The sequence below is a fragment of the Girardinichthys multiradiatus genome, chromosome 13, assembly GCF_021462225.1.
Source record: "Girardinichthys multiradiatus isolate DD_20200921_A chromosome 13, DD_fGirMul_XY1, whole genome shotgun sequence".
NCBI classification, from domain to species: domain Eukaryota; kingdom Metazoa; phylum Chordata; class Actinopteri; order Cyprinodontiformes; family Goodeidae; genus Girardinichthys; species Girardinichthys multiradiatus.
The window spans coordinates 31060105-31086341 of NC_061806.1; the positions used below are offsets into that span (position 1 = coordinate 31060105).

The 26237-nt window shown below is 40.6% G+C and overlaps 2 protein-coding genes across 2 annotated transcripts; one reads left to right on the top strand and one right to left on the bottom strand.

The window, feature by feature from the left end:
- Positions 1–12528: 12528 nt before the first annotated feature.
- On the bottom strand, positions 12529–18676 carry tmem238a (transmembrane protein 238a). Its single transcript, XM_047384310.1, has 3 exons — positions 18539–18676; positions 16371–16528; positions 12529–12921 (listed from the first exon to the last, which is right to left on the bottom strand). The coding sequence occupies exons 2-3, from the start codon at positions 16519–16521 to the stop codon at positions 12734–12736; spliced, it is 339 nt and encodes a 112-aa protein (XP_047240266.1). The 5' UTR covers positions 16522–16528; positions 18539–18676; the 3' UTR covers positions 12529–12733.
- A 599-nt stretch (positions 18677–19275) lies between these two features.
- Positions 19276–25828, top strand: ccdc106b (coiled-coil domain containing 106b). The gene is made up of 7 exons (XM_047384342.1): positions 19276–19508; positions 20719–20874; positions 22950–23141; positions 23219–23371; positions 23468–23674; positions 24015–24175; positions 25087–25828. The coding sequence occupies exons 1-7, from the start codon at positions 19469–19471 to the stop codon at positions 25240–25242; spliced, it is 1065 nt and encodes a 354-aa protein (XP_047240298.1). The 5' UTR covers positions 19276–19468; the 3' UTR covers positions 25243–25828.
- Positions 25829–26237: the final 409 nt, after the last annotated feature.

The window sequence follows — 26237 nt, forward strand, 5'->3', positions numbered from 1 at the left end:
TAACTGTAAAAAAATACCAACAGTACCATAATTATAGTAATACTATCAAAATACTATAAAATATTATTTTAGCAACAACGAGGTGGTTCTCAAAGGGCTATTACTTGAAAAGTCTTTCAGGTCCCATGTCAGGGGGTGGTATGTTTTATCGTTATCAAAGCCATGACTGGATTAATATTTAATATTGAAATTTAGTAAATATGTAGGATCAGATGCTGTTTAAAGATCTTTCTGTCTGGTAAATGGATCCAAGTCCAAACCAATAATTTTGCTACACAGTTCAAGACATTGGTGAGAGGAATAAGCTGAGTACATAGAAAGCTCCAAACCAAGCTGGTATGTTAAAGGTAATTATGGATTCATTCTTTTGTCGTTGTTGGTTGTTGGTCACTGTCTCCAGCCGCCATAGGGCAAGATATGGCAGTACACCCTTTGGGTTTTGGCAAGGGAAAAAATTTATCTTTTAGTCTCTCTAGAATTAATTGCTTTTATCCATCCAACCATTTTCTATCCCTGCTTCTTCCATACAGGGTCACAGGGGAGCTGGGGCCTATCTCCAGCAGTCTATGGGCAAGAGGTTGGGTACACCCTGGACAGGTCGCCAGCCAATCGCAGGGCAACACAGAGACATACAGGACAAACAACCATAGGCAAAGGCAATTGAGAAAGACCAATTAACCTAACAGTCATGTTTTTGGACTGTGGGAGGAAGCCGGAGTACCCAGAGAGAACCCATGCATGCATGGGGAGAACATGCAAACTTTATGCAGAAAGACTTTCTTGATGCAAGGCAACAGTGTTACCAACTGCACCACCACCCAAGGGGTCTGGGTGTGTGCAGAAGAAATGGTTCACTCAGGGTGCCAAAACGTCTCTGCTGGAGTTAACAGAGTTTCCTTGAAGAGATGAGAGGCTTTGAACAAAACGTTTAACACCATGCACCAAGTATGCAAACTACTATAAGGACCTCAAGTTGGATCTTAAACTTTAAAAATCAGTTTAGAAAACACAATACAGAGGCCACTCCTATCCACAGTGATTTTTTCATCTTCTGACTATTTAAGTAATTTTGGATAAACAAACCAATGTACAGTCATGTATTTGCATAAATAGGGATTTTATTATACCATGTGACTTTAGGAAAAGCAATAAAACAAGAAAACGTGCTATACAGGTGACTGGAGGAGCCAAATGAACTTACTAGGGTTGGTTAGATTGTAACACCAATGTTATACAAGTCACTGATGTGTTTATTTGTGTGTGAAATAGTGTCACTTTACTAAGCTATTTTACTTTAAAGGTAACATCGGTTCTAATTCTCCAGTCTGTTCGGCAGATCTCCGAGAAGTCTCACCAGTTGATGGGGCTAACACGGAGCCAGCCTTCTGAAGCAGATGAGCTACATTGTTGTTTACTACAGAAAAGAGATCATGTTTGTTAGAACTGTTGAGTGTTGCGCATTTGAAAAAATCGATAAAGCTCTATCTAAAATCAGTGTGGTGCATGAATCCTGATCAGTTGGAGGTAGGTGGGATGTTTCTTAAGAGAGCCCATATTTCAGAAGAATCCCCAAAGAGTTTAGTTTACCTTTACCCTAGAACAATGTAGAAAATATTTTTTACAATGTATTAGGTAGGTTTCATATTAATATCCATCTTTGAAGCCATATTTAGGCAGATAAGTGTTTTTATAATCAAATTAAAACTGTATAGAAATTATTTATGAACTTTGAGCTGCCTTCACACCTGCCCAGAGCGAGGTGTGGGTCTCCTTATGTACAGATCTGCAGTTACAGCAGGGCAGATGGAGCATTCAGCAGTCAACACTTAGTTAATTAAGCACATTTAAATCCCGAACCAACTGCAGCAGAGCCACCCTTCACCCACCGGATTTAAACCGTTAAGTCCTGACCTATTCAAGGTTCATGGCAGTTTCAGAAACAAGTCTGCTTTATTTTTACTGCTGCTAAGTCCTACAGAGTAATTGTGGTTCAGTCAGCTGGCTTATTTTAAGCTGCAATTCAATGCAAGTCAAAGTTCTGCAGGACCTTTATTACCTGCCAGTCTGAAAAGCATCTTCCCTCCCTAAAAACCTGAAAGAATTCCTGTCAAGCTGTTATCTATTGTATTTTTTCATAGATTCGGTTAAATAATAGAGGAAATAGTGTGTCTTTCTAACAGGTTGCTTGTAACAAAGTCCTTTTAAAACGGGTTCTTTGCAAAGTTATGTGTTATCCAAAAATTGGTTCATACCTTAAGTTTAGTTTGGGGCGACGGTGGTGACAGTGGTAGAGGTTTGTCCTGTAACCGGTGGGGTTCTGGTTTCGAACCTCTGCTCTGTCTGTCTCAGTCGCTGTGTCCTTGGGCAAGACATTTCACCTGTCTTGCCTGCTGATGCTGGTCAGATGGCTCAGTGGCGCCTGTGAATGGCAGCCTCACTTTTGTCAGTCATCCCCAGGGCAGCTGTGGCTACAATGTAGCTCACCACTATCTGTGTATATAGTGTAAAGCGCTTTGGAGTACTCAGACTTGATAAAATGCTATACAAGTACAGGTCATTTACCATTTACTACTAAGGAGCCTTTTCATGCTGAATGATTATTGAGTTAGATTAAAGATTCTTTATAAAAAAAAGCAAAAGAAATTCCTCTTACCTCACCTAACTTTGATGGTAAGTTGAGGTTTGTTGTCTATTTGCAAGACCCATTTGAACCCAAGCTTTAGCTGCACTAAAAATGCCTGAAAAAGTAGCTACTGTTGAAAGGAAAATCTATGAAATATTTTCAGAAAGAACAAAGTATGGTTGATCAAGACCAGTTTAAGATATTGCAAAAATGTCTACACCTCTTGAAAGCAAAATATGTGGTAACAAGGTATGAATCCAGACTTTTGTACACCTTGTACATATCTTGCATCTTCATTTTTTTCTTTTATGTAGGTGAATGTCAAAATTATTACATCGTTCTTAAATTTTTTTACAAACACATTCCTATTGAGGGAAAGTGGAGTGAAGGAAGGCTACCACTTACTCGTACTCGTCGTCTTCCGCTTATCCGGGACGGGTCGCGGGGGAAGCAGACTCAGCAGAGACACCCAGACGTCACTCTCCCCAGACACCTCATCCAGCTCCTCTGTGGGGAGCCCAAGGCATTCCCAGGCCAACCGAGAGACATAGTCCCTCCAGCGTGTCCTGGGCCGTCCCCTGGGCCTCCTCCCAGTGGGACATGCCTGGAACACCTCCCGAGGAAGGCGTCCAGGAGGCATCCGGTATAGATGCCCGAGCCACCTCAACTGGCTCCTCTCGATGTGGAGGAGCAGCGGCTCTACTCCGAGCCCCTCCCGGATGGCCGAGCTCCTCACCCTATCTCTAAGGGAGTGCCCGGCCACCCTACGGAGGAAGCTCATTTCAGCCGCTTGTATCCGGGATCTCATTCTTTTGGTCATGACACAAAATTCATGGCCATAGGTGAGGGTAGGAACATAGACCGACCAGTAAATCGAGAGCTTCGCTCTTCGGCTCAGCTCTCTCTTCGCCACAATGGACTGGCACAGCGCCCCCATTACTGCGGCAGCCGCACCAATCCGTCTGTGGATCTCCCGCTCCATTCTTCCCTCACTCGTGAACAAGACCCCGAGATACTTGAACTCCTCCACTTGAGGCAGGAACTCCCCTCGAACCTGAAGAGGACAAGCCACTCTTTTCCGGTCGAGTATCGTGGCCTCTGACTTGGTGGAGCTGATGTTCATCCCAGCCGCTTCACACTCGGCTGCGAACCGCCAGAGCGCATGCTGTGTGTCTTGGCTGGAGGGGGCCAGCAGGACCACATCATCTGCAAAAAGAAGAGACGAAATCCACTGGTCCCCAAACCAGACCCCCTCCGGTCCTTAGATGCGTCTAGAAATCCTGTCCATAAAGGTTATGAACAAGACCGGTGACAAAGGACAGCCCTGCCGGAGTCCAACATGCACCGGGAACAGGTCCGACTTAGTGCCAGCAATGCGGACCAAACTCTTGCTCCGCTCGTACAGGGACCGGATGGCCCCTAATAAAGGGCCACTGATTCCATACTCCTGGAGCACCCCCCACAGGGCATCACGAGGGACACAGACGAATGCCTTCTCCAGGTCCACAAAACACATGTGAACCGGTTGGGCAAACCCCCATGGACCCTCGAGCACCCTGTAGAGGGTATAGAGCTGGTCCAGTGTTCCATGGCCAGGACTAAAACCACACTGCTCCTCCTGAAGCCGAGGTTCGACTATCGGCCGGACTCTCCTCTCCAATACCCTGGCGTAGACCTTACCAGGGAGGCTGAGGAGTGTGATCCCCCTGTAGTTGAAACACACCCTCCGGTCACCCTTCTTATGAAGGGGGACCACCACCCCAGTCTGCCAGTCCAGAGGCACTGTCCCCGACTGCCACGTAATGTTAAAGAGGCATGTCAACCATGACAGCCCCATAACATCCAGAGATTTGAGGTACTCAGGGCGGATCTCATCCACCCCCGAAGCCTTGCCACTGCAGAGTTTTTTAACAACCTCGGTGACTTCAGCCTGGGTGATGAAAGAGTCCAACCCCGAGTCCCGAGCCTCTGTTTCCACCAGGGAATGCGTGATGGCAGGATTGAGGAGATCCTCGAAGTACTCCTTCTACCGACCCATAATGTCCTCAGTCGAGGTCAGCAGCCTCCCACCCCCACTATAAACAGTGTTGGCGAAGCACTGCTTCCCCCTCCTGAGGTGCCGGACGGTTTGCCACAATCGCTTCGAGGCCAACCTGTAGTCCTTCTCCATGGCCTCACCGAACTCCTCCCAGGCCCAAGTTTTTGCCTCTGCCACAGCCCGGGCCGCAGCACGCTTGGACTCATGGTACCCGTCAGCCGCCTCAGGAGTCCCACAAGCCAACCACAGCTGATAGGACTCCTTCTTCAGCTTGACAGCATCCCTTACTGCTCGTGTCCACCACCGGGTTCTGGGATTGCCACTGCAACAGGCACCACAGACCTTGCGGCTGCAGCTACGGGCAGCAGCGTCGACAATAGATGCAGAGAACATGGTCCACTCGGACTCTACGTTTCCAACATCCCCCGGAATCTGGTCAAAGCTCTCCCGGAGGTGGGAGTTGAATACATCCCTGGCCGAGGGCTCCCCCAGGCATTCCCAGCAGACCCTCACTTTGCGCTTGGGCCTGCCAAGTCTGTCCGGCTTTCTCCTCCTCCAGCGGATCCAACTCAGTGGACAGCGCAGCCCCTCTCTTCACCCGAGTGTCCAAAACATGGGGCCGAAGGTCTGATAATACGACAACAACGTCGATCATTGACCTCCTGCCTAGGGTGTCCTGGTGCCAAGTGCACTGATGGACACCCTTATGTTTGAACATGGGGTTCATTATGGACAATCCATGACTAGCACAGAAGTCCAACAACAAAACACCACTCGGATTCAGATCGGGGAGGACATTCCTCCCGATTACGCCTCTGCAGGTGTCACTGTCGTTCCCCATGTGGGCGTTGAAGTCCCCTAGCAGAATAATGGAGTCCCCGGGAGGGGCACTATCCAGCACCCCCGACAGGGACACCAAGAAGGCCGGGTACTCCGCACTACTGCTCGGCCCGCAGGCCGAAACGACAGTCAGAGACCTATCCCCAACCCGAAGGAGCAGGGATGCGACCCTCTAATCCACTGGGGTAAACCCCAACACTAGACGGCTGAGCTGGGGGGCAACAAGCAAACCCACACCAGCCCGCCACCTCTCCCCGTGGGCCACTCCAGAGTAGAAGAGAGTCCAACCCTTCTCAAGGAGATGGGTTCCAGAGCCCACGCTGTGCGTGGAGTTGAGCCTGACTATTTCTAGTCCATATCTCTCGACCTCCCGCACAAGCTCAAGCTCCTTCCCCCCCAGCGAGGTGACATTCCACGTCCCTAGAGCCAGCCTAAGCATCCGGGGATCGGGGCGCCGGGGTCTCCACCTTCATCCGCCACCCAATCCTCTTTGCTCCGGTCCCTCACGGTTCCCCGTGCAGGTGGTGGGCCCACTGGGGGAAAAGAAGAGACAAAATCCACCACTACCACTTATTTCATGTTTTATAAGTTGAAAACCAGGTTTTTATAAACACATGATAAAAGACATAAAATACCTTTCTTACTTTCTGACATTAAAGCAGACAGTTATGATTTCCAAATGTATTCCTAGCTGCTAAATACAAAAAATAAAGAGAGATTTGTGTTTTTAGGGATTTTTTTACTTTCTTCAAAAATAGATGTTTCCTTAATGTTTGGCTGAATAGCCTTTAAATTGTATGATTTGGGTCAAACCTTATAGTTATCCTTTCCCAAACCTCTCACAAAAGGGATTTTGACCCATTCCTCTTGACAAGAATGACTTTATACTTAATACTTTATACAAAATAACTTAAAATAAATTTTAATCCAGTTCAATACCAGTTTGTTCACATAAAGCCACTTTTTTATGTTTCCCATGAGGTAAGTTTTTCCGGTAATTCCTGTATTTTTTTACCAGTGCATAACAATTAAATTATTTGTTTTTATCTTTTGAAACCCTGTCAATGCCATTAATATAGAAAAAGAAAAGTGTTGGACCCAATACAAAGCCATGAGGCATACCACCATTGGCCTTTGTAACTAATAGACGAGACATACATAACTTAGATAACAGAGAGTGAGGGGTTTATGCATAGTATTATATATTGTGACATTTAGGAAAAGAAAACAATAACATGATTCTTAGGTAACCCAGCTTTAATTTCAAGAAATAATGCAGTCATGTTTTAAATTGGCAGTAGAGGACTGAATGGGAGTGCAAGTGAATAATCCCAGATGAGCTGTATGGATCAGAAACCAGGACTTAACTTAAACAGAAGGAACAGATAGCGTTTTTTGAGCAGCAACAACTGATACAAAACTGACACTATACTTAATGTCATATGATGATAACTGGAACTATGATGACAGCAACAACAAAAAGATGGTACAGTAAAAACATGGAAACCAGGGGCTATTATTTTATAAATGGAGCAGTTACAGACAGGACAGATGTGATGAAGGCCATGATAGAACCAGATTGCACCCAAAAATCCCCTTTTTCCATTGCAGAGAGTTTCAGCCATTAGCCAGGATTTTGAAAGCCCCCTGCTTTGTGACCAAAACATCTTCTTGGTACTTAATCTGCTTGTGGACACTCCATATTTTCTGGTGCACCTCTGACTGCCTCCCTGTTTGTTGCAGCTCATCCAGTATCTGTCATCTCTTCTCTTTTGCGGCAGGGTCCCCCTACAGGCATCAGGCTGGATAGAGTCTGGATTTATTGGATTAGCAGTTATTTTTTGTTTTATGCCTCTGTAGATCAGCCTTTCCCTCACACAATCCACGGTCTCACCTTTGACCCTCAACCTGGTTTGGATTAAGTTCTAGGAAAGGGAATCCTATAACTGAAAGGAGTCGAGGATTAAAGTTAACACGGAGAGTCAAACAGCAAAGATGGTGATGCTGCACAGTGCAATATAATATAATCATACTACTATAATCACATATATCACAGCTTACATTGGGATTTGTGCAATCCATTTCTATCTATTGTATATTGCTTACATTTTATTTTTAAAACTCATGTTTCTGCCACATTTATTTATTTATGCACAGATTATCTTGCCTGTATTCCTTATCTTGTTACTGTTTATTATAATTTATAACTTTCTCTAATGTTTGCGTTTTTCACCCACCATTCGTTTGCAACTGTGTATACCGCACAGATGCAGACCCTTAAATGGCTCTAACACTGTTTTATTCTTCTTCTCATTTTATTGTTTTATTTATGACTTTTGTTTTTACTTATTTTGTTTTATATTTTGGGACTGGTTTAGGTCCTACTTTGCTAAGAGTGTCTGCCTTGATGGCAATGTTTCCTCCTCTGCTCCTTTCCTGTGTGGTGTCCTGCGGGGCTCAGTTTAAGGCCCCCACATTTTCATGCTGTACCTGCTCTATTTTTAGAAAATATGTTTTCCCCTTTAATTTTAATGTAGATTATATCTGGATATAAATGTCCCTCTGAACTTCGTTGTTCAAAGAGAAAAAGAGTGAGGTGACAGTCTTTGGGAGTTACACTGATACCTCCCATGTAGATGTTGGTTTCCTTGGCCCAGTACATGAGGCCAACTATTGCAAACCTAGGGGTCAAAGTGGATGCTAAACTAAAGTTTGAAAATCAAATCAGAGCAGCTATTAAATCCAGTTTTTTTTTTCCATTTGAGACAGCTAGCTAAAGCAAAGCCAATTCTTTCTCAGCAGCAGCAGTAATCCATGCTTTTGTAACCACTCAGCCGGATTACTGTAACGCTCTTTATAAAGGAATCAGTGATTTCTGTATCGCTCAACTTCAGGGTGTACAGAATGCTCCTGCATGTTTTTTAACTGGCACCCAAATGGTTGACCACATTTCCCCTATTTTAGCCTTCCTGCACTGACTGCCTGTACATTTTTGGATTAATTTAAAAATTATTTTATTTGCTTTTAAAGCTCTTAATGGTCTTGCCCCACCCAACCTGTTGAGCTGTTCTCCTGTGTCCTCAGGTCAGCTGATCAGCTCCTTCTGAGTGGGCTGAAGAAGAAGAAGCTCAGAGAAGACCGTGTTTTTGCTGTAGCAGCTCCTAAACAATGGAATGACCATCCCCTTAGACATCAGACAGGCCTCTTCCCTGTCTGTTTTCCAATCCCTTCTTAAAACCCATCTTCTCTCATTGACCTTGGACACCATCTGAGATATTTTTTACTCATTACATTTTTTTTAAAATCTATTTCCATTTGACTTTATTCTGACTGATTGTATGATTGTTTTATTACTTTAATACAGGACAGTTGTTTTTATTTTTAGGTCCTTTTGATTTTATTATTGGTTTATTATTGTTATGTGGCTGCTGTTTTATTTATTCTGTGAACAGCCCTTTGGTCATGTGGGAATTTAAAGTGCTCTATAAATAACCCTGGTATGGCATGGCATGGTGTGGTAATGTAAGGCTGACAACAGTGTGCAATGACAAATAAACTTCTTATGTGTTATGTCTTATGTAAGGAGGATTTGGCATGAGCATAAAGCAGACAACATGGAAACCTGGTGACTGTAATAGACCTCATGGTATCTATTTTGAGAATAAGAATGTTTATTACAGAAACCCCCATAGTCACATGACCTAAAGTGAGGTCAGCCAAAGGAGGAGTAAATCAGGGATGGCTGCAGGTCTTTTTTATTTACAGAACGTCTGGTTCATGTAGAAAGCCATTTGAACAGTCCAAAATAACTTCCAAAGCTCTTACCCTCACAAATCCTGTAATATATGTCCTGTCAAAATAGCTGTAAAGGATCTAATTATAGAAACTTTCAGTGAGTGACATATCAAACTGCAGGTCTAGATGTGGCCAACATTTTTATTAACCAGGTGGGAAGTGAATTAAATAAGTTGTCACAATTTGTAAAAAAAAATCAACTTGTACTGAAAAACTCAAAAAGATGGGAGTGTACAATTTATGTCCTGTTTTAAGTTTCTGTCATCCCAAACTAACATTTGGTTAAAATGAAGAAATGCAGAAGATGCTCAGGTGCAGTTCTGGAAAAGGCCCAGTTTCCTATAGTGTGGGAGCAAGTCCTGAGAATGTGAAGGGACAGTGAAGGGTGAGGAGGCCTTTTAGGTAAGATGGTCCATTACCGTGCGTGCAAACAGTGGAAAGTGAACACCGGACGATTTTGTATGTGATCCAGGCATAGATGGGAAGCCAAGGTACAGTAGCCTCCACATTTAATGGCAACTACAGTAAAGAAGTGTACAAAGTATTAAAATAAACACCTTTTATTACAGTAACATAATTGCACAAATATCAAAATGTTGGTGCTGTTCTATAACGTCTACATAAAGTTAATCAGATAAACTCTTCATACAGAAAGTGAAAGGGATCATTAATAATCCCTCTGGCGTTGTGGTTTTCCAACAAATTTTAAGGAAATACTTGCAATCCTCTGCAGTTTTTTTTCTCTGAATGTTCAGATTTTTCATATTAAAAGGTAAAGCACTTATCACCAACCTTTGATCCACAATTTCTGGAATACTTTTGCTAACTGAAAAAATAATTGGGCTTACGCACCAGATAGAGACAATGAAGACATGTGTTAAGGATATACAGGTCCTTCTCAAAATATTAGCATATTGTGATAAAGTTCATTATTTTCCATAATGTCATGATGAAAATTTAACATTCATATATTTTAGATTCATTGCACACTAACTGAAATATTTCAGGTCTTTTATTGTTTTAATACGGATGATTTTGGCATACAGCTCATGAAAACCCAAAATTCCTATCGCACAAAATTAGCATATCGTTAAAAGGGTCTCTAATCGAGCTATGAACCTAATCATCTGAATCAACGAGTTAACTCTAAAAACCTGCAAAAGATTCCTGAGGCCTTTAAAACTCCCAGCCTGGTCCATCACTCAAAACCCCAATCATGGGTAAGACTGCCGACCTGACTGCTGTCCAGAAGGCCACTATTGACACCCTCAAGCAAGAGGGTAAGACACAGAAAGAAATTTCTGAACGAATAGGCTGTTCCCAGAGTGCTGTATCAAGGCACCTCAGTGGGAAGTCTGTGGGAAGGAAAAAGTGTGGCAGAAAACGCTGCACAACGAGAAGAGGTGACCGGACCCTGAGGAAGATAGTGGAGAAGGGCCGATTCCAGACCTTGGGGGACCTGCGGAAGCAGTGGACTGAGTCTGGAGTAGAAACATCCAGAGCCACCGAGCACAGGCGTGTGCAGGAAATGGGCTACAGGTGCCGCATTCCCCAGGTCAAGCCACTTTTGAACCAGAAACAGCAGCAGAAACGCCTGACCTGGGCTACTTTTTTCGGATGAAAGCAAATTCTGCATGTCATTCGGAAATTAAGGTGCCAGAGTCTGGAGGAAGACTGGGGAGAAGTAAATGCCAAAATGCCAGAAGTCCAGTGTCAAGTACCCACAGTCAGTGATGGTCTGGGGTGCCGTGTCAGCTGCTGGTGTTGGTCCACTGTGTTTTATCAAGGGCAGGGTCAATGCAGCTAGCTATCAGGAGATTTTGGAGCACTTCATGCTTCCATCTGCTGAAAAGCTTTATGGAGATGAAGATTTCATTTTTCAGCACGACCTGGCACCTGCTCACAGTGCCAAAACCACTGGTAAATGGTTTACTGACCATGGTATCACTGTGCTCAATTGGCCTGCCAACTCTCCTGACCTGAACCCCATAGAGAATCTGTGGGATATTGTGAAGAGAACGTTGAGAGACTCAAGACCCAACACTCTGGATGAGCTAAAGGCCGCTATCGAAGCATCCTGGGCCTCCATAAGACCTCAGCAGTGCCACAGGCTGATTGCCTCCATGCCACGCCGCATTGAAGCAGTCATTTCTGCTAAAGGATTCCCGACCAAGTATTGAGTGCATAACTGTACATGATTATTTGAAGGTTGACGTTTTTTGTATTAAAAACACTTTTCTTTTATTGGTCGGATGAAATATGCTAATTTTGTGAGATAGGAATTTTGGGTTTTCATGAGCTGTATGCCAAAATCATCCGTATTAAGACAATAAAAGACCTGAAATATTTCAGTTAGTGTGCAATGAATCTAAAATATATGAATGTTAAATTTTCATCATGACATTATGGAAAATAATTAACTTTATCACAATATGCTAATATTTTGAGAAGGACCTGTCATTTGCAATCTGTTCAAACATTAATTAATTGGCATTAAAGGTACCCAGCTACTTATAGTCACTAACAACTTTTACCCTGCCTCCCTAATCATAACTTGCTGCAACATGTCTATTGAAAATAATTTGTTTTGTTTCAGTAACAATAATTTCCACAGAACTAGAGAAACAATACTCCTCTGATGTATACACGTATAAAAAGTAATGTTACCTCTCATATCCCCTCTATCATTCAAGGAGCAAAGGGGATAACATTATCCTGAGGTGCACCCGTGATTAGTACCGTTTCATCTGACTCAACACTAGATTTCTATATAAAATATCCTGATATTTGACAGAGTGCAAGATAGCATGCACTTCAACAAGCTTCAAAGACTTTTGGAAGAGAAATGGGGCCCACAGCATCACAGATTATTTACTAAACCTAACAGTGGGTGTGACAAGCTTTTTTCTTTTGTTTTATGCCAGTGTGCTGCAAGCTTTCTACTCATGTCACCATTGTAACTTTGCATCCTGTGTAGATGCAACATAATTTAATAAAGTCAATCAACCAATTACCATCTTTTAATATCCTTTTTGTGGAACAAGGCTTCCCTGGCACAGGTGGGTATCCAGCTTCTTCTTACAGTATGCCTGAAATGCCACAAGACATGTGAAACAAAAAAGAAACATCCACCACTAAATTAATCTTTATATTTAGCATAACTCTTCTTTTTATAACATTAAGTTAAATAAATATTTGTAGATAAAAATATATGAATAACATTACTAGTGAATTATTAAAAAGTGTTTTATTAATTTATTGATATATGATAAAATACCACTTTAATAAATGACAGGTAAAAAAAGCAAACACTGTTCAAAAGTAAGCATTAAAGTAAATACTTTGTAGCAGGTCAGATGGCATACATTTGATGAAATGAATATTGTATGTCTGTAACACTTGGTTTAATTGAGTAACTCTTTCTCCCACAAATACTGTCAAACACAGCTTGATTGTGAATAATTTAGGTGTTTCCGGTGGGAGAAGATCTTTCGGCTGAGTCGGCGGGCGATTCGGTCGACGGCAGAGCTGATCTGTCCAAGCTCCTTCTCTGGCGACAGGCCTTCGATGTTCCCACTGTACCACAGCACCCACCCGGCCAAAGACGCGACAACGAGAAGGACCCCTAAACAGACATTAGAAAGAAGCGTATGTTATGTTTTTTAAATTCTTTGAAACACAAGTCTATTGGCAAAATAACCTTATGGTCAAATTTCACTACAACTTTTAAATTGAAAAAGGAACACGGATAAAACTTGGATTCCAAGTTTGCCAGACTTTAGACTAAACTTAAGCACAGTCTCCATACAGTCATGGTAAAAAGAAAGTACAATATCATGTCTTGGGTTCTCCAAATCAGGAAATAATATAACGTGGCTCTAAAGACACGGTCATTATTTAAAGAAAAAAAACAAAGCCAGTATGGAAAAGCTGTGGGAAAATTTAGGCCAATCCTTGCTGTGACCATAGGGGGCAGTAGCAGCCAGGTGCTGCTAAGCAATTGCACATGATTAACTGATCCCTTGTAAGTTTGATCATCTTTACAAAAAGCAGGATTTCTGCCAGTTTGCTACACTGGAGCAAACTTTATGTTAACACAATGCCAAGCTGAGATGTAATCAGCAATGACCTCAAAAAAGTATTTGTTCCTGCCAATCAACATATGAGGGGTTATAAGGCCATTTCCAATCAACTTGCAAATCTAACATTTTACAAGGCAAGAAACCATGTATAAGTGAAAACATTTCAGACAGCTGCCAATCTTCCCAAAAGTAAATTAACTTGAAGGTAAGGTTTTATCCTGCAGGTCCAGGAGCAGCATCTCAAACTCTACAGGCCTCAGTTTACTATGTTAAATGATAAAGTTCATGATAGTACAATTAGAAAAAGACTGAACAAATATGGATTGTTTAGGAGGATTAAAGAAGAAGGCCTCTTCTCTCTACAAAGAAAACGGCAGCATTATTTAGGTTTACAAAGTTTTACCTGAATTAACCACAAGACTCCTGGAATAATGTAATTGGACAGGTAAGATCAAAATCAAGATTTTTAGCAATAATGCTAAATAATGATTGTAAAAACATTACAGAGCATGTCAGCAGAAACACCTCAAACCAGCTGTCAGGTACGGTGGTACATTGCAATCATTTAACAAATTGTAATACAGGTCCTTCTCAAAATATTAGCATATTGTGATAAAGTTCATTATTTTCCATAATGTAATGATGAAAATTTAACATTCATATATTTTAGATTCATTGCACACTAACTGAAATATTTCAGGTCTTTTATTGTCTTAATACGGATGATTTTGGCATACAGCTCATGAAAACCCAAAATTCCTATCTCACAAAATTAGCATATCATTAAAAGGGTCTCTAAACGAGCTATGAACCTAATCATCTGAATCAACGAGTTAACTCTAAACACCTGCAAAAGATTCCTGAGGCCTTTAAAACTCTCAGCCTGGTTCATCACTCAAAACACCAATCATGGGTAAGACTGCCGACCTGACTGCTGTCCAGAAGGCCACTATTGACACCCTCAAGCAAGAGGGTAAGACACAGAAAAACATTTCTGAACAAATAAGCTGTTCCCAGAGTGCTGTATCAAGGCACCTCAATGGGAAGTCTGTGGGAAGGAAAAAGTGTGGCAGAAAACGCTGCACAACGAGAAGAGGTGACCGGACCCTGAGGAAGATTGTGGAGAAGGGCCGATTCCAGACCTTGGGGGACCTGCAGAAGCAGTGGACTGAGTCTGGAGTAGAAACATCCAGAGCCAAAGTACTTTTTTCGAATGAAAGCAAATTCTGCATGTCATTCGGAAATCAAGGTGCCAGAGTCTGGAGGAAGACTGGGGATAACGAAATGCCAAAATGCCAGAAGTCCAGTGTCAAGTACCCATAGTCAGTGATGGTCTGGGGTGCCGTGTCAGCTGCTGGTGTTGGTCCACTGTGTTTTATCAAGGGCAGGGTCAATGCAGCTAGCTATCAGGAGATTGTGGAGCACTTCATGCTTCCATCTGCTGTAAAGCTTTATGGAGATGAAGATTTCATTTTTCAGCACGACCTGGCACCTGCTCACAGTGCCAAAACCACTGGTAAATGGTTTACTGACCATGGTATCACTGTGCTCAATTGGCCTGCCAACTCTCCTGACCTGAACCCCATAGAGAATCTGTGGGATATTGTGAAGAGAACGTTGAGAGACTCAAGACCCAACACTCAGGATGAGCTAAAGGCCGCTATCGAAGCATCCTGGGCCTCCATAAGACCTCAGCAGTGCTACAGGCTGATTGCCTCCATGCCACGCCGCATTGAAGCAGTCATTTCTGCCAAAGGATTCCCGACCAAGTATTGAATGCATAACTGTACATGATTATTTGAAAGGTTGACGTTTTTTGTATTAAAAACACTTTTCTTTTATTGGTCGGATGAAATATGCTAATTCTGTGAGATAGGAATTTTGGGTTTTCATGAGCTGTATGCCAAAATCATCCGTATTAAGACAATAAAAGACCTGAAATATTTCAGTTAGTGTGCAATGAATCTAAAATATATGAATGTTAAATTTTCATCATGACATTATGGAAAATAATTAACTTTATCACAGTCAGTCAGTCATTTTCTACCGCTTATTCCACAGTGGGTCGCGGGGGAGCTGGTGCCTATCTCCAGCAGTCTATGGGCGAGAGACAAGGTACACCCTGGACAGGTCGCCAGTCCATCGCAGGGCAACTTTATCACGATATGCTAATATTTTGAGAAGGACCTGTATTAGACAAAGATATCATGAAAAAATCCAAAATGCAATTTTAAACAAATGATTTTATTTTCAAAGGGAAAGAAACAATTTAAAGCAATCTGACCCAAGTAAAAAAGTAAGATCTACTAACCAAACACCCTCAGTGGCAACAGCTGCCATCAGGCTTTAGAAATAACAGACAGAGTTTTTTAAACTGCCACCAAGGAATGTTGGTCGACTCTTCTTTGAAGAGTTGTCTTAATTTAGCCACGTTGGAAGGTTTTTGAGCATGAAGGCCTGTTTAAAGTATGCCCCAGCATCTCAATCAGATTTAAGTCTGAACTTTAATTAAGCCACTCAAAAACCATGACTTTTTATAAGCGATTCAGAGGGAGACCTGCTTGTGTGCATTGGATCATAGTCTTGCTGAATTCCCCAAATGTGCTTGATCTTAAGGTCACCAACTGATGGTCAAACATTTGGCCAGATAGAATTTTGGCTACGGAGCGAAATTCATGGTCCTGCAGCAGCAAAGTATCCTTAAACCATCACACTACCGCCACCATGTCTGACAGCAGGTATAATGCTCTTTTTCTGAAATGCTGTGTAAGTGTCATGCCATATGTAACATGACACACTTTCCAAAAGGCTCACCTCGTCAACAGAAGAAATCTGTAGAAAGAAATAATTTTTACAGCACTGCAGCGGTACTGGGAGTACCATACTAAATCATACAATCAGACAGTAAATTGACTGCAAACAATAACATAATGAACATCAGCTTCAGTAAAAACAAGTCAGCATTATAAACAACAAAAATTTAGATAAATACCACTATAAACTAGGAAGTCTCCAAATTCTTGTCCCTTAATCTCCAAAGAGACAAAGACTCCCACCAGCAGAGAGACTCCTCCCAGTAGATCCATTAGCACCGCAAACGCCAGTGCCAGTTTACAGTGAGACAGGTCATCACACATGCCCATGGTGAGACTGGGAAAGAGGGAAAGAACTTAAAAACCTCCAGCAAGGAGAAATGGATGTATGAATAAAAAACAATTGAGCAGCTACAGCTGTAAAGTTTCTAAAGCACAAAACATCTGCTATACTTACAACCTATGTACAAATATCACAGTATAGTGGTAAACATGATAGTGAGATCTGTAGATGAAATTACATTCTAGGGTACCATTTTATCTTCTAGATTCTTAAGCAATTATTATTTTCTCCCCTAATATGTTAGCTTTATTTGCTGAAAATCATGTGCTTTTCAGCAATTAAATAATTAAAACTTACAAAATAAAACTTACAGCATGAATTTACAATTATTATGTTGCTCCACAAACAGGTAAAAACCCCTGATCTGAGAAACACTTACTTTAAACTCCTAAAACTCTTCATATAATTTACTTAGCATTATTGATAATGTTATCAATTTATCATCAAAAGACATTAGTTCTGTGTGCATTCTGTTGATGAACCAACATATCTCATGCTTTTAAACATATTTTTACATAAAGAGACCTAAACAGTGGGATAAATATTGTCTTGTGTTACTTGTTGGTTAAATCCAAAACTCATAAAGTCTTTCTCATGTTTCCTGATGTCGAACTTTTTATATACTGATATATTGATACATTTTCTTGAACTTATGAGATACATGAAGAGTGCTGAATCAGAGAGGAAATTAAAGAAATAAAAATAACTTTAAGATTGATTATTTTAATATTCAAAGCAAGGCAAATATTTGCAAGTGGAATACTGACATAAAGTTAGAGTTAAACAGATATAAAGAAGAACTTTAATATTTAGAGCAGAAAATTGAGTATTTTATCTTTAACCAACAGCATAATAGAGTCACAGTGAATAAATAGAGATGTGCACACAATACCAGCAGTCCAACATGGTGCACAAGAGGAAGAGATGACTACAGAAGCAACATGAATTAAACAATAATAGCACTTTGGACTTCAGTTAGTGAGGTGTCCAACAGGTGGCTCTAAGGTGAAGCGAATGTGGTACATTCTGATCTGAGTGAAGTGGGTCATTTGATTAAAATGTTGACTGCAGAGGGGAAAACATATAAAGAACTGCAGGAAATGGTAAGCTTCTCAGTTTAAATGATCTCAAATGCTTGAAGCTAAAATCAGAGAGATGTTTAAGTAAAACTGAAAGGCACCATTCAAATGGTCCAAAGAATAGCCAGAATGGAACAGCCCAATACTCCTTTTTTCTCAATTTCTATAGGTTGATGACACATTTGCTACATTTTTATTCACGTTTTAAATTGGAACAGAATGTGTAGTTTTGAACTTTGGACTTTGAGCTTTACTCATTTTTTAAAAACAATGCCTTTATTTTAACACAACTGTATGAGAAATGCTTCTAAAAGGGTTATTTTTGTACTTATTTGAATACCTTCATTTGAAATACCAACTCAAATGTTTCTGTTCCTTTTTAAAACAAACATTTTAAAAAGGGACAATACTGCACTTCAATCAAGGTTTTTTCCCCTTCCTTTCTCTTAGTGTTTCTTATTTACTCAAATTTTAGTAGTAAGTCTTTTTTGTGTTTTCTTTGGTGTTATTAATTTCTTTTTAGACTATTGGTTTTGATCTTGTTTTTTATTATAGGTTGCTTGATGTTTGGGTTTTATTACTATAATTTGCTCTCATGCTAACATTTACCTGAAACTCACTGAGCACAAGCTGATGCATCTCGGCTGGTCACTTTGTATGTATATATAAAAACTCTATCTTAACTGAAATAATACCAACTGAGTAACTGATTAAATGGCTAACTTTGTAGCAGGAGTACATGATGTCCTACAGCAACATGTTAGAGATTACAGTCAGAAAGACTTAAGCATGACTTGAGGGAAGTATTAAAAGTATCTCACGTTGACAACCTAAAATCACAGAGTGCAGATATTTCAGGGCTCAAAGTGAACTCGTTCTGAATAAATAAAACAATTCAACACAATTATTTAAACTTTGTACTTACTTGTTTGTTCGATTTCTGCTCGACTTGTGTTGCTCAAAAGAGTTTTTTTTTCCTTTCTCTTATTTCCTGCACTTCCGTGTTTACTGTTCTTACTTTTCTCCCCTACCTGGGCCCCTCCCTTCAGGTGAGACGTTTCTGTAGGCGGGTTTGTCGCATTCACTGACAATCTCGGCATTTTAGGCTTTCAAATTGGAAAAGGCTACACAAACGTAACCATAAGCCAAAGCCCAACGGTTTGTCACCACAAACTCCCACATGTTGTATACTTTACCAGAAAGACGTGATAAGATATGATTTTACTCATTTTAAATTTCAAGTAGCCTAATCTATTTCTTTAATAGAGACTTACACTCTCTGATCAAAACAAATGTTTTCTTGTAAATGTTCACGTTACTAGAATTTTTATGTGCATAGATGAAAACCTGTTTTCAAGATTTTATTTTAATTTTTCATTTCCGCTGCACATCAAATATTGCACTTCATGCTTTTATTTATTCCCCTCAGTAGGCTAATTGTTATCCTTTCAGCGATAAATAAAAAGAAGCGACTAACGTACACTATTTTTTGTTAAAACGTGCAATATAATATCCTCTGGTGGAAACATCCTAAAATGTTTGCAGAAAGAAGCTTTCTCTATATAACATACAGACTTTTTTTTATTTCTGTAATGTAACTGGAAGGTGCTCTGCGCATGTGTGAGTTGAACCAAACTGAGTGCCTTCCACCTGTGGAGGCTGATTATAATCAGGTAATTGCCGCTGTGGGCCGAGTATCTGCTCTGCGGCGTATCGGCTGATGTGGCACCGTTTCAGGCTGTATTACAGAAGTATAACCGCGAACAAGACGCCTGGAGATAAATTATAACAGGCTACTGCGGACATTCACCTTATTATTGCGCCACTTCAACTTTAACTGTCAGACTCTGCTGTCATGAATCCCGCAACCAGCAGACACGATACAAACACGCCAGGTAACAGCAACTTTTGGATGCATCCGCCTGAACGTTAAAATCTCCCCACAGCTTTGTTAGGAACCGTTTTCAGCTCTTTGTGTTAGTTAATACCTATGACAAATCGTGTTTTCTGTGTAATAACTGTTTAAATGGACTGTTTTTAAACAACTCTCACGAGATTTCGTTTGAGTATCCTCTAAAGCAGTAGTGATGTAAGTTTAGCTCACAAACTTTGCAAAGAAACTGCAGCTAAAACATTTTTTTTTTATTTGCGATACTTTACAAAACGAACTGGGTATTTATATTTCAAGCAGAATTACCAAACATGATTTTATGGAACCGTCTACAGTATCAGGTTCTGATGACTATCTGCCAATTTTGAAATCAGATTTTGATTCATTTCTGTTCTTTTAGTAGAAGAGATAGTTTTTTTTTTAAAACCAACAGAAATTTTAAAACCGTGGTACTGGCTGACGTAGACTTCTTCAGTTTGTTTTATTGTCTTATAGAAAGAAAAAAAAAATTAACAAAAACGTTCAAATGGGAAAATTAAAAGTTTCTCATTGAGCCTAACCCCAGAATCCAAGATGGCCACCTCGCTAACAAAACAGTGATAATGGCATTAAAGTACAGTACATTTAGAAGCATACAACCTCCCTTGGTGGACATGTTTCTTATGTGTTTGAATGTACAAATGGCAGAGAAATACATTGTTATTAGCGCAACAGTTAGAAAACACAGGTAAGCCTCCACAGAATATGTATCCAGGACTTGTTCCCAATTTCACCTCCATCCTTGTCTTTTAGGAATTTTCATATTAAGTAAAGGTTGATGTTCTTCAGCAAAGGGAAGAATTGACCTGACCAGAGTTTCTACAATAGAGTTACCCAACAATAAATAAAAAAATAGATTCAGCTGAAGTAATCCGGTCAGTTTGTGTCTTTGACAGGTAACTGGGAAAAAGGTGCTTTCAAAAAATTTGTTTTTATTGTTTATGTGTTGATACAACAGTGATTGACAGAAGGTCTGCAGAAATATTGAAAAATATGATTTAAAGGATTTTAAGAAAATCTAGCAAGTTAGTTTAAATACTACAGAGGGAGAATATAAGACATTTGCACAGACATGTGGTACTTTTTTTTATTGTAGCAATAGTGTTTTTCTACATCTCCAACCAAAATATTTGACCCATTTTGCCAAATGTTCTCCTAACTTCTTCGTGTGTCAGAGCACTACATCTCCCAGTCATCTTCATCAGCAACAGGAAGAAGTGGAGGAGGCGGAGGTGTGTATCTAAATGCCTATGAGGTTTCTTTTCCCCTTGAAGAGAGTGTGGAGCGCCCACCTGCCTACCACCTAAACCATGAGCAACAGATGATTGAAGGTAAGTCACATTATGCAGAACTACATTTATTATGTATCAGTAAATAAGAGAAAATGGTAGAGTACATTTGTATTCATCCCCCTCTACTTTGATTCCCCTAAGTCTAATCCAGTGCATCAGATTGCTCTCATAAGTCACCTAATTAGCAAAAAGAGACCACCGTGTGTCATTTAATCTAAGCTAGTCTGTGAAGCCTCTGTGGTTTGCTAGAAGAAGACCAAAGAACATTCCTGACAGTTTAAAGCATGGTTGGGTTATAAAACAACATCCCAAGATTTAAAAATCTCTCAGAGCTCTGTAAAATCCATCATCTAAGAATGGCCACTGTGTGGCAAACTGCAACCTACCAAGATTTGACCAGCCTCTTAAACTGACAGGAGAGCATTAATCACTGAAGCAGGCAAGAAGCCAGTGGAACTCTGAAGGAGCAACAGAGGTCCACAGCTCAGCTGGGAGAACCGATCAGCAGGTTTGCTTTTCGTCATGCACTCCACAAATCTGGTCTTTATCAAAGGGGGTTGAAGAAACCCATTGTTTAAAAGGAAGCCATAAGATGCATACTTTGCCATAAGCCATGTAAGGGACATAGCAAACATCTGGAAAATGATGCTGTGGTCAGATGAGTCCAAAGCAAAAACTTTGGATTGCATGCAAAACGATATTTAAGGAAAACCTAACAAGGCACATAAACCTGAAAACCATACCAAAGTTGGGAAAGACGGTGCTGAAGGTGAAAGGCTTCTCTTCTGCAGGGACATTAGTTAGGTTAAAGCTCAGAAACTTTGTGCTCTGAGAGGGATTTATTTCATATGATTATACACTGCCTGGCCAAAAAAAAGTCACCACCTAGATTTAACTAAGCAAATAGGTACGAACCTCCCATTGGATAATTGCTTAATGGGCGATTATATTTCAGCAGGCAACAAGTTATTAAACCCCAACAGGTGCAATAAGTTGCTTCTCATTTCTTAAACAACCATGTTGAAAGACACATCCCGTGGTCATGGAAAAGATGTCAGTCTGTTTCAGAAGGGTCTAATCATTGGCATGCATCAAGCAGAGAAAACATCTAAGTAGATTGCTGAAACTACCAAAATTGGGTTAAGAAATGTCCAACGCATTATTTAAAACTGGAAGGATAGTGGGGACCCATCGTCTTCGAGAAATAAAATCCTGAATGATCGTGATCGGCGATCACTTAAACGTTTGGTGAAATCAAATCGAAGAAAAACAACAGTAGAACTCCAGGCTATGTTTAATAGTGAAAGTTAGAGCGTTTCCACGCGCACGATGCGAAGGGAGCTCAAGGGATTGTGACTGAACTGCTGTGTAGCCTTAAGAAAACCACTAATCAGTGAGGCTAACCGGAAAAAAAGGCTTTAATTTGCTAGGAAGCATAAAGATTGGACTCTGGAGCAATGGAAGAAGGTCGTATTGTCTGATGAGTCCAGATTTACCCTGTTCCAGAGCGATGGGCGCATCAAGGTAAGAAGAGAGGCAGGTGAAGGGATGCACCCATCATGCCTTGTGCCTACTGTACCAGCCTGTGGGGGCAGTGCTGTGATCTGGGGTTGCTGCAGTTGGTCAGGTCTGGGTTCAGCAGCAGTGTGTGTTCAAAGAATGAGGTCAACTGACTACCTGAATATACTGAATGACCAGGTTATTCCATCAATGGATGTTTTCTTCCCTGACGGCACGGGCCTATTCCAAGATGACAATGACAGGATTAATCAGGCTCGAATTGTGAAAGAGTGGTTCAGGGAGCATGAGCCCTCATTCTCACACATGAATTGGCCACCACAGAATCCAGACCCTAACTCAGGCGCAGCGGTCAGACTCTACCATCATTAATGCAAGATCTTGGTGAAAAATGAATGCAACACTGCGTGGAAATAAATCTTGTGACATTGCAGAAGCTTATCGAAACAATGCCACAGCGAATGTGTGCCGTTATCAAAGCTAAAGGTGGTCCAACGAAATATTAGATTGTGTGACCTTTTTTTTTGGTGGTAACTTTTTTTCTGAGCAGGTAGTGTATATTTCATTCATATTGTTTCCTCTTTCTTTAAAATCAGAGCCAGGGATACAGGAGCCTCTTCATTCCCAGTACAGCCCTTTCATCCTGATTTCTAACCTGCGGGCTCATCTCTACGTCTCTTTGGAGAAGAATGCCTGGCTACAGAAACGCATTGAGGAGCTGGAAGAGGAGCGAAATTTCCTGCGCTGTCAGCTGGACCGCTTCATCGTGAGCATGAGGAGTACAGATGGTAAAGGAGGCTGCTTTAAAAAATATTGAAACCCTTAAGCTGTTTTTCTTAATTACCATTGTTGCCGTTGAATCCAGTGACAGATTGGTGTGGAGACGCCCAGCGCACTGTGAAGGTCCAGCCTCCCAGCTCTCCACCTCCTCCTTCCCCAATGACCACCAGGTCTGGAATGACGCTGAAACGCCTCCAGGGCCCAGGAGCTCGGAGCCGCCGTAACATTGCTGTACCCGGTAAAGAGGATCACGAAAAGCAGTCGTAAACTACTGCCAGCAGAGGCTTTTTAAATTTTTCTGTGTATTTATGACATTTTTTTTTTAAATTCACAGTCAAGCAGGAGTTTCATCTGGAAGAAGACAAATATTACACAGAGGAAGAGTTTGTTGAGGAAGAGGAGGACGAAGAGCTGGAGGATGATGAAGACTCAGCTGTGGCGAATGGTTCAAAGAAGAAGGCCCGAGGGCGTGGCAGTGGAGAGCCACGGATGAAGATGAGGAGGATTTTCAGGATCACGCATGGGAGGGAGAGACAAAGAGGTAAAAACAAGTGAAACACAGCTTCTAACGGGAAGTACAATCAAACTGGTGTTCTGCTGTTAACAATTCATCTCTGTGGTCTGTAAAAAACCGCTTTGGTTCTTTCCTTTTTAAAGCTCTTGAAACTTAGCCCCATTTTAGCATTGGGTGGCATTTCTTTCATAAACCTATTTGCATTACAATTTATTTAAACACTCCTGAAATCAATGCCTGCTTTTCTAACTCAGTTAACTGAGTTACACATTATAAAAACATGCATGTAAAAGTGAATCTCTGCAACTAAAGCACTGTTAGCTATTTATCTCACATTCCACCTGGTCTGTACACCTCTGACTTTCAGTTAAAGACCCAGACGGGGTGTTGATCCGTTATAAGAAGATCTTGTCCACCTACCAGCGGGTGAGGAGCATGTCCCGAGCCTTCCAGATCCACGGAGTCGACCGAAACACAATGGCCTCCACCTCCCCGATTGCGGAGCTCCTGCTTGTGGCCCCAGAAAAGGTGTGAACATCTGGTTCGTGACTAAAGAACCAGAGAAATCTGAATATTTTAAGATCTAAAACAGCTGTATAAATCATAATCAAAAGTTCTCCGGGCTTTTTGAAGGTCTTTTCTTTGGATTTTCGCTGCTTTTACATACATGTTCAGTATTTTCAGTATTTTTTTGACAAATGTCTTGTTTGTTAACCTTAACTTTTAATCAATCAAACATTAAAAGCTTTTAGGCTAAAAGAAGGAAAAGGTTTTTTTGACAACACGTACTGTAACTAATAACTTATCAAGAACTAGTTTTAAACTGAAACAGCCTATCACAAAGACACAACACAGTTTTGTCAGATTCAGTCCATCTGCTGTAGATTTCGTTCCCGAACTGACAGTTGATTTTCGCATTCAGCAAGTCAAGTTTCCTTATGTTGTAAGCAATCAACAGTGCTGTCTCGGCTGATTATGAGGTCTGAACTTCAAATTAGCACCTGGTACACAAGGAAAAACTTCAGAAAACTGATCAAGTCAAAAGTATAGGACTAGAAGAACATTTTGCTTCAAAAAAATATGGGGTGGTTTAAAACTTCTACACAGTCAGTCTGTGCTTCTAAACTTTTCATTTTTTGTTTTGTTTTTTTAGTGTCGTTTGAATAAAGGAAGAAGAAACTAATCCCCAAAGCCTACACAAATTTCACAGCTTAAAATAATGGCAGCAATAATTCACGTGAAACGACACGTTTTTGTTTTTTTGTATTTTAGTTCAATACTATGAGTTATAATAATGTTTGTTAAGCATTGAAGCTTAAGAAGCTGTCTGTCTGTTTATTGCTTTAACCCAAGCTCATACCTGTATGATGAATTTCTAGCAGAAAATAAAACTTTCTTAGATTTCCACCTGTGTAAAAATCTTTATTTTTCTCCTGCAGGTGATTGAGGTAGGAGAGTTTGAGGCCTCCAAGGAGAAGCTTCTGGACTACGCCCGTCGATGCTACAAGACCATGGATGAGGAGACGCACACCAAAGTCCAGAGCATGAAGAAGACCAACAAGCTGCTTCCAATCTCCTACAGGTTTAGGAACTGAGAAAAAGGAAGCCCAAGAAGGACAGTCCTGTTGAAAATATAAATTCTCCTTTGCCTTAAAAAAAAGTTACTCAAATGGTTCAGTATTGTTGCTACAAGCTAAAACACAAGATTAAGTCTAAATATAACAGATCTATATGATAAAGTTTTTTTTTTTACATGTTGAGTAGCTTTTACTTACTCTCTCTTTTGCCTTCCTCAATTTAGTTTTGTAACACAGTTGCCTTCAGTGTCTAAGTTGTTTTGTTTTTGCTTTTGTTTGTACATTACCTAAAGATCTGTATTACTTTGTTTCAAAGATTGCCCCTGAAAAAAAAAGTTTTCTTAAAGGGGATTTTTTTTACTCAACACAGAGATAATTTGGACTTTGTGGTTTAGTGTTTTGCACAGAAAAATAAATGCTGAAGTTGCATAGTTTGTTTTCTTGTCATAATTTAAAACAAGTTTATTTGTCACTGTTTTGCATATATCAGCTTGAAAGTTGAAGTAATTCCCTAAGAAATATTGATGTTGCTGCAATTTGTAGAATCTTGTTACCAATCTTGTTACACTGTTATATGGTGTTATAAAATAAAATAGGTGCAGTAGTTTGTGTCTGACTGAAGTTAAAGAAAAATATGTCATTTTTATATATGTTGGGCATTTTCTACGGGCTTAGATTTTTTTATTTAATGCCCATGTTCTATCGGTGGCTTTTAGAATTAAAACAGCGTTCTAGATGTGAGAGAAATGAACGAAACTGTAAAATATTCCTGCTTCAATGTTGCGGCTCAAAAATCATCAGCGCCCTCTAGTGTAGAACATACGTAATGCACAGGAGGAGCTTTTCTTTAAAAAGAAATACAAATATTTCCGCGATTGTAACTCCCTGGTAAAATAGTGAATCACACCATATATTGTTTAGTACATTATATTGAAATTTTTAAAGTCTAATATATAAATTGCAAAAAAGCGAAAAGGTACAAAGATGTGACTGATGTTAATGGTACTGATGCA

What these genes read in the sequence shown, in the direction of transcription:
- ccdc106b (XM_047384342.1), top strand. Translation starts at nt 19,469, where the DNA reads ATGAATCCCGCAACCAGCAGACACGATACAAACACGCCAG. An exon ending in ACACGATACAAACACGCCAG is followed by an intron (nt 19,509 to 20,718) that starts GTAACAGCAACT and finishes TTCGTGTGTCAG; the next exon opens with AGCACTACATCTCCCAGTCA. An exon ending in TGGGAGGGAGAGACAAAGAG is followed by an intron (nt 23,675 to 24,014) that starts GTAAAAACAAGT and finishes TCTGACTTTCAG; the next exon opens with TTAAAGACCCAGACGGGGTG.
- tmem238a (XM_047384310.1), bottom strand. Translation starts at nt 16,521, where the DNA reads ATGGGCATGTGTGATGACCTGTCTCACTGTAAACTGGCACTGGCGTTT. An exon ending in AGACTTCCTAGTTTATAGTG is followed by an intron (nt 12,922 to 16,370) that starts GTATTTATCTAA and finishes ATGTCTGTTTAG; the next exon opens with GGGTCCTTCTCGTTGTCGCG.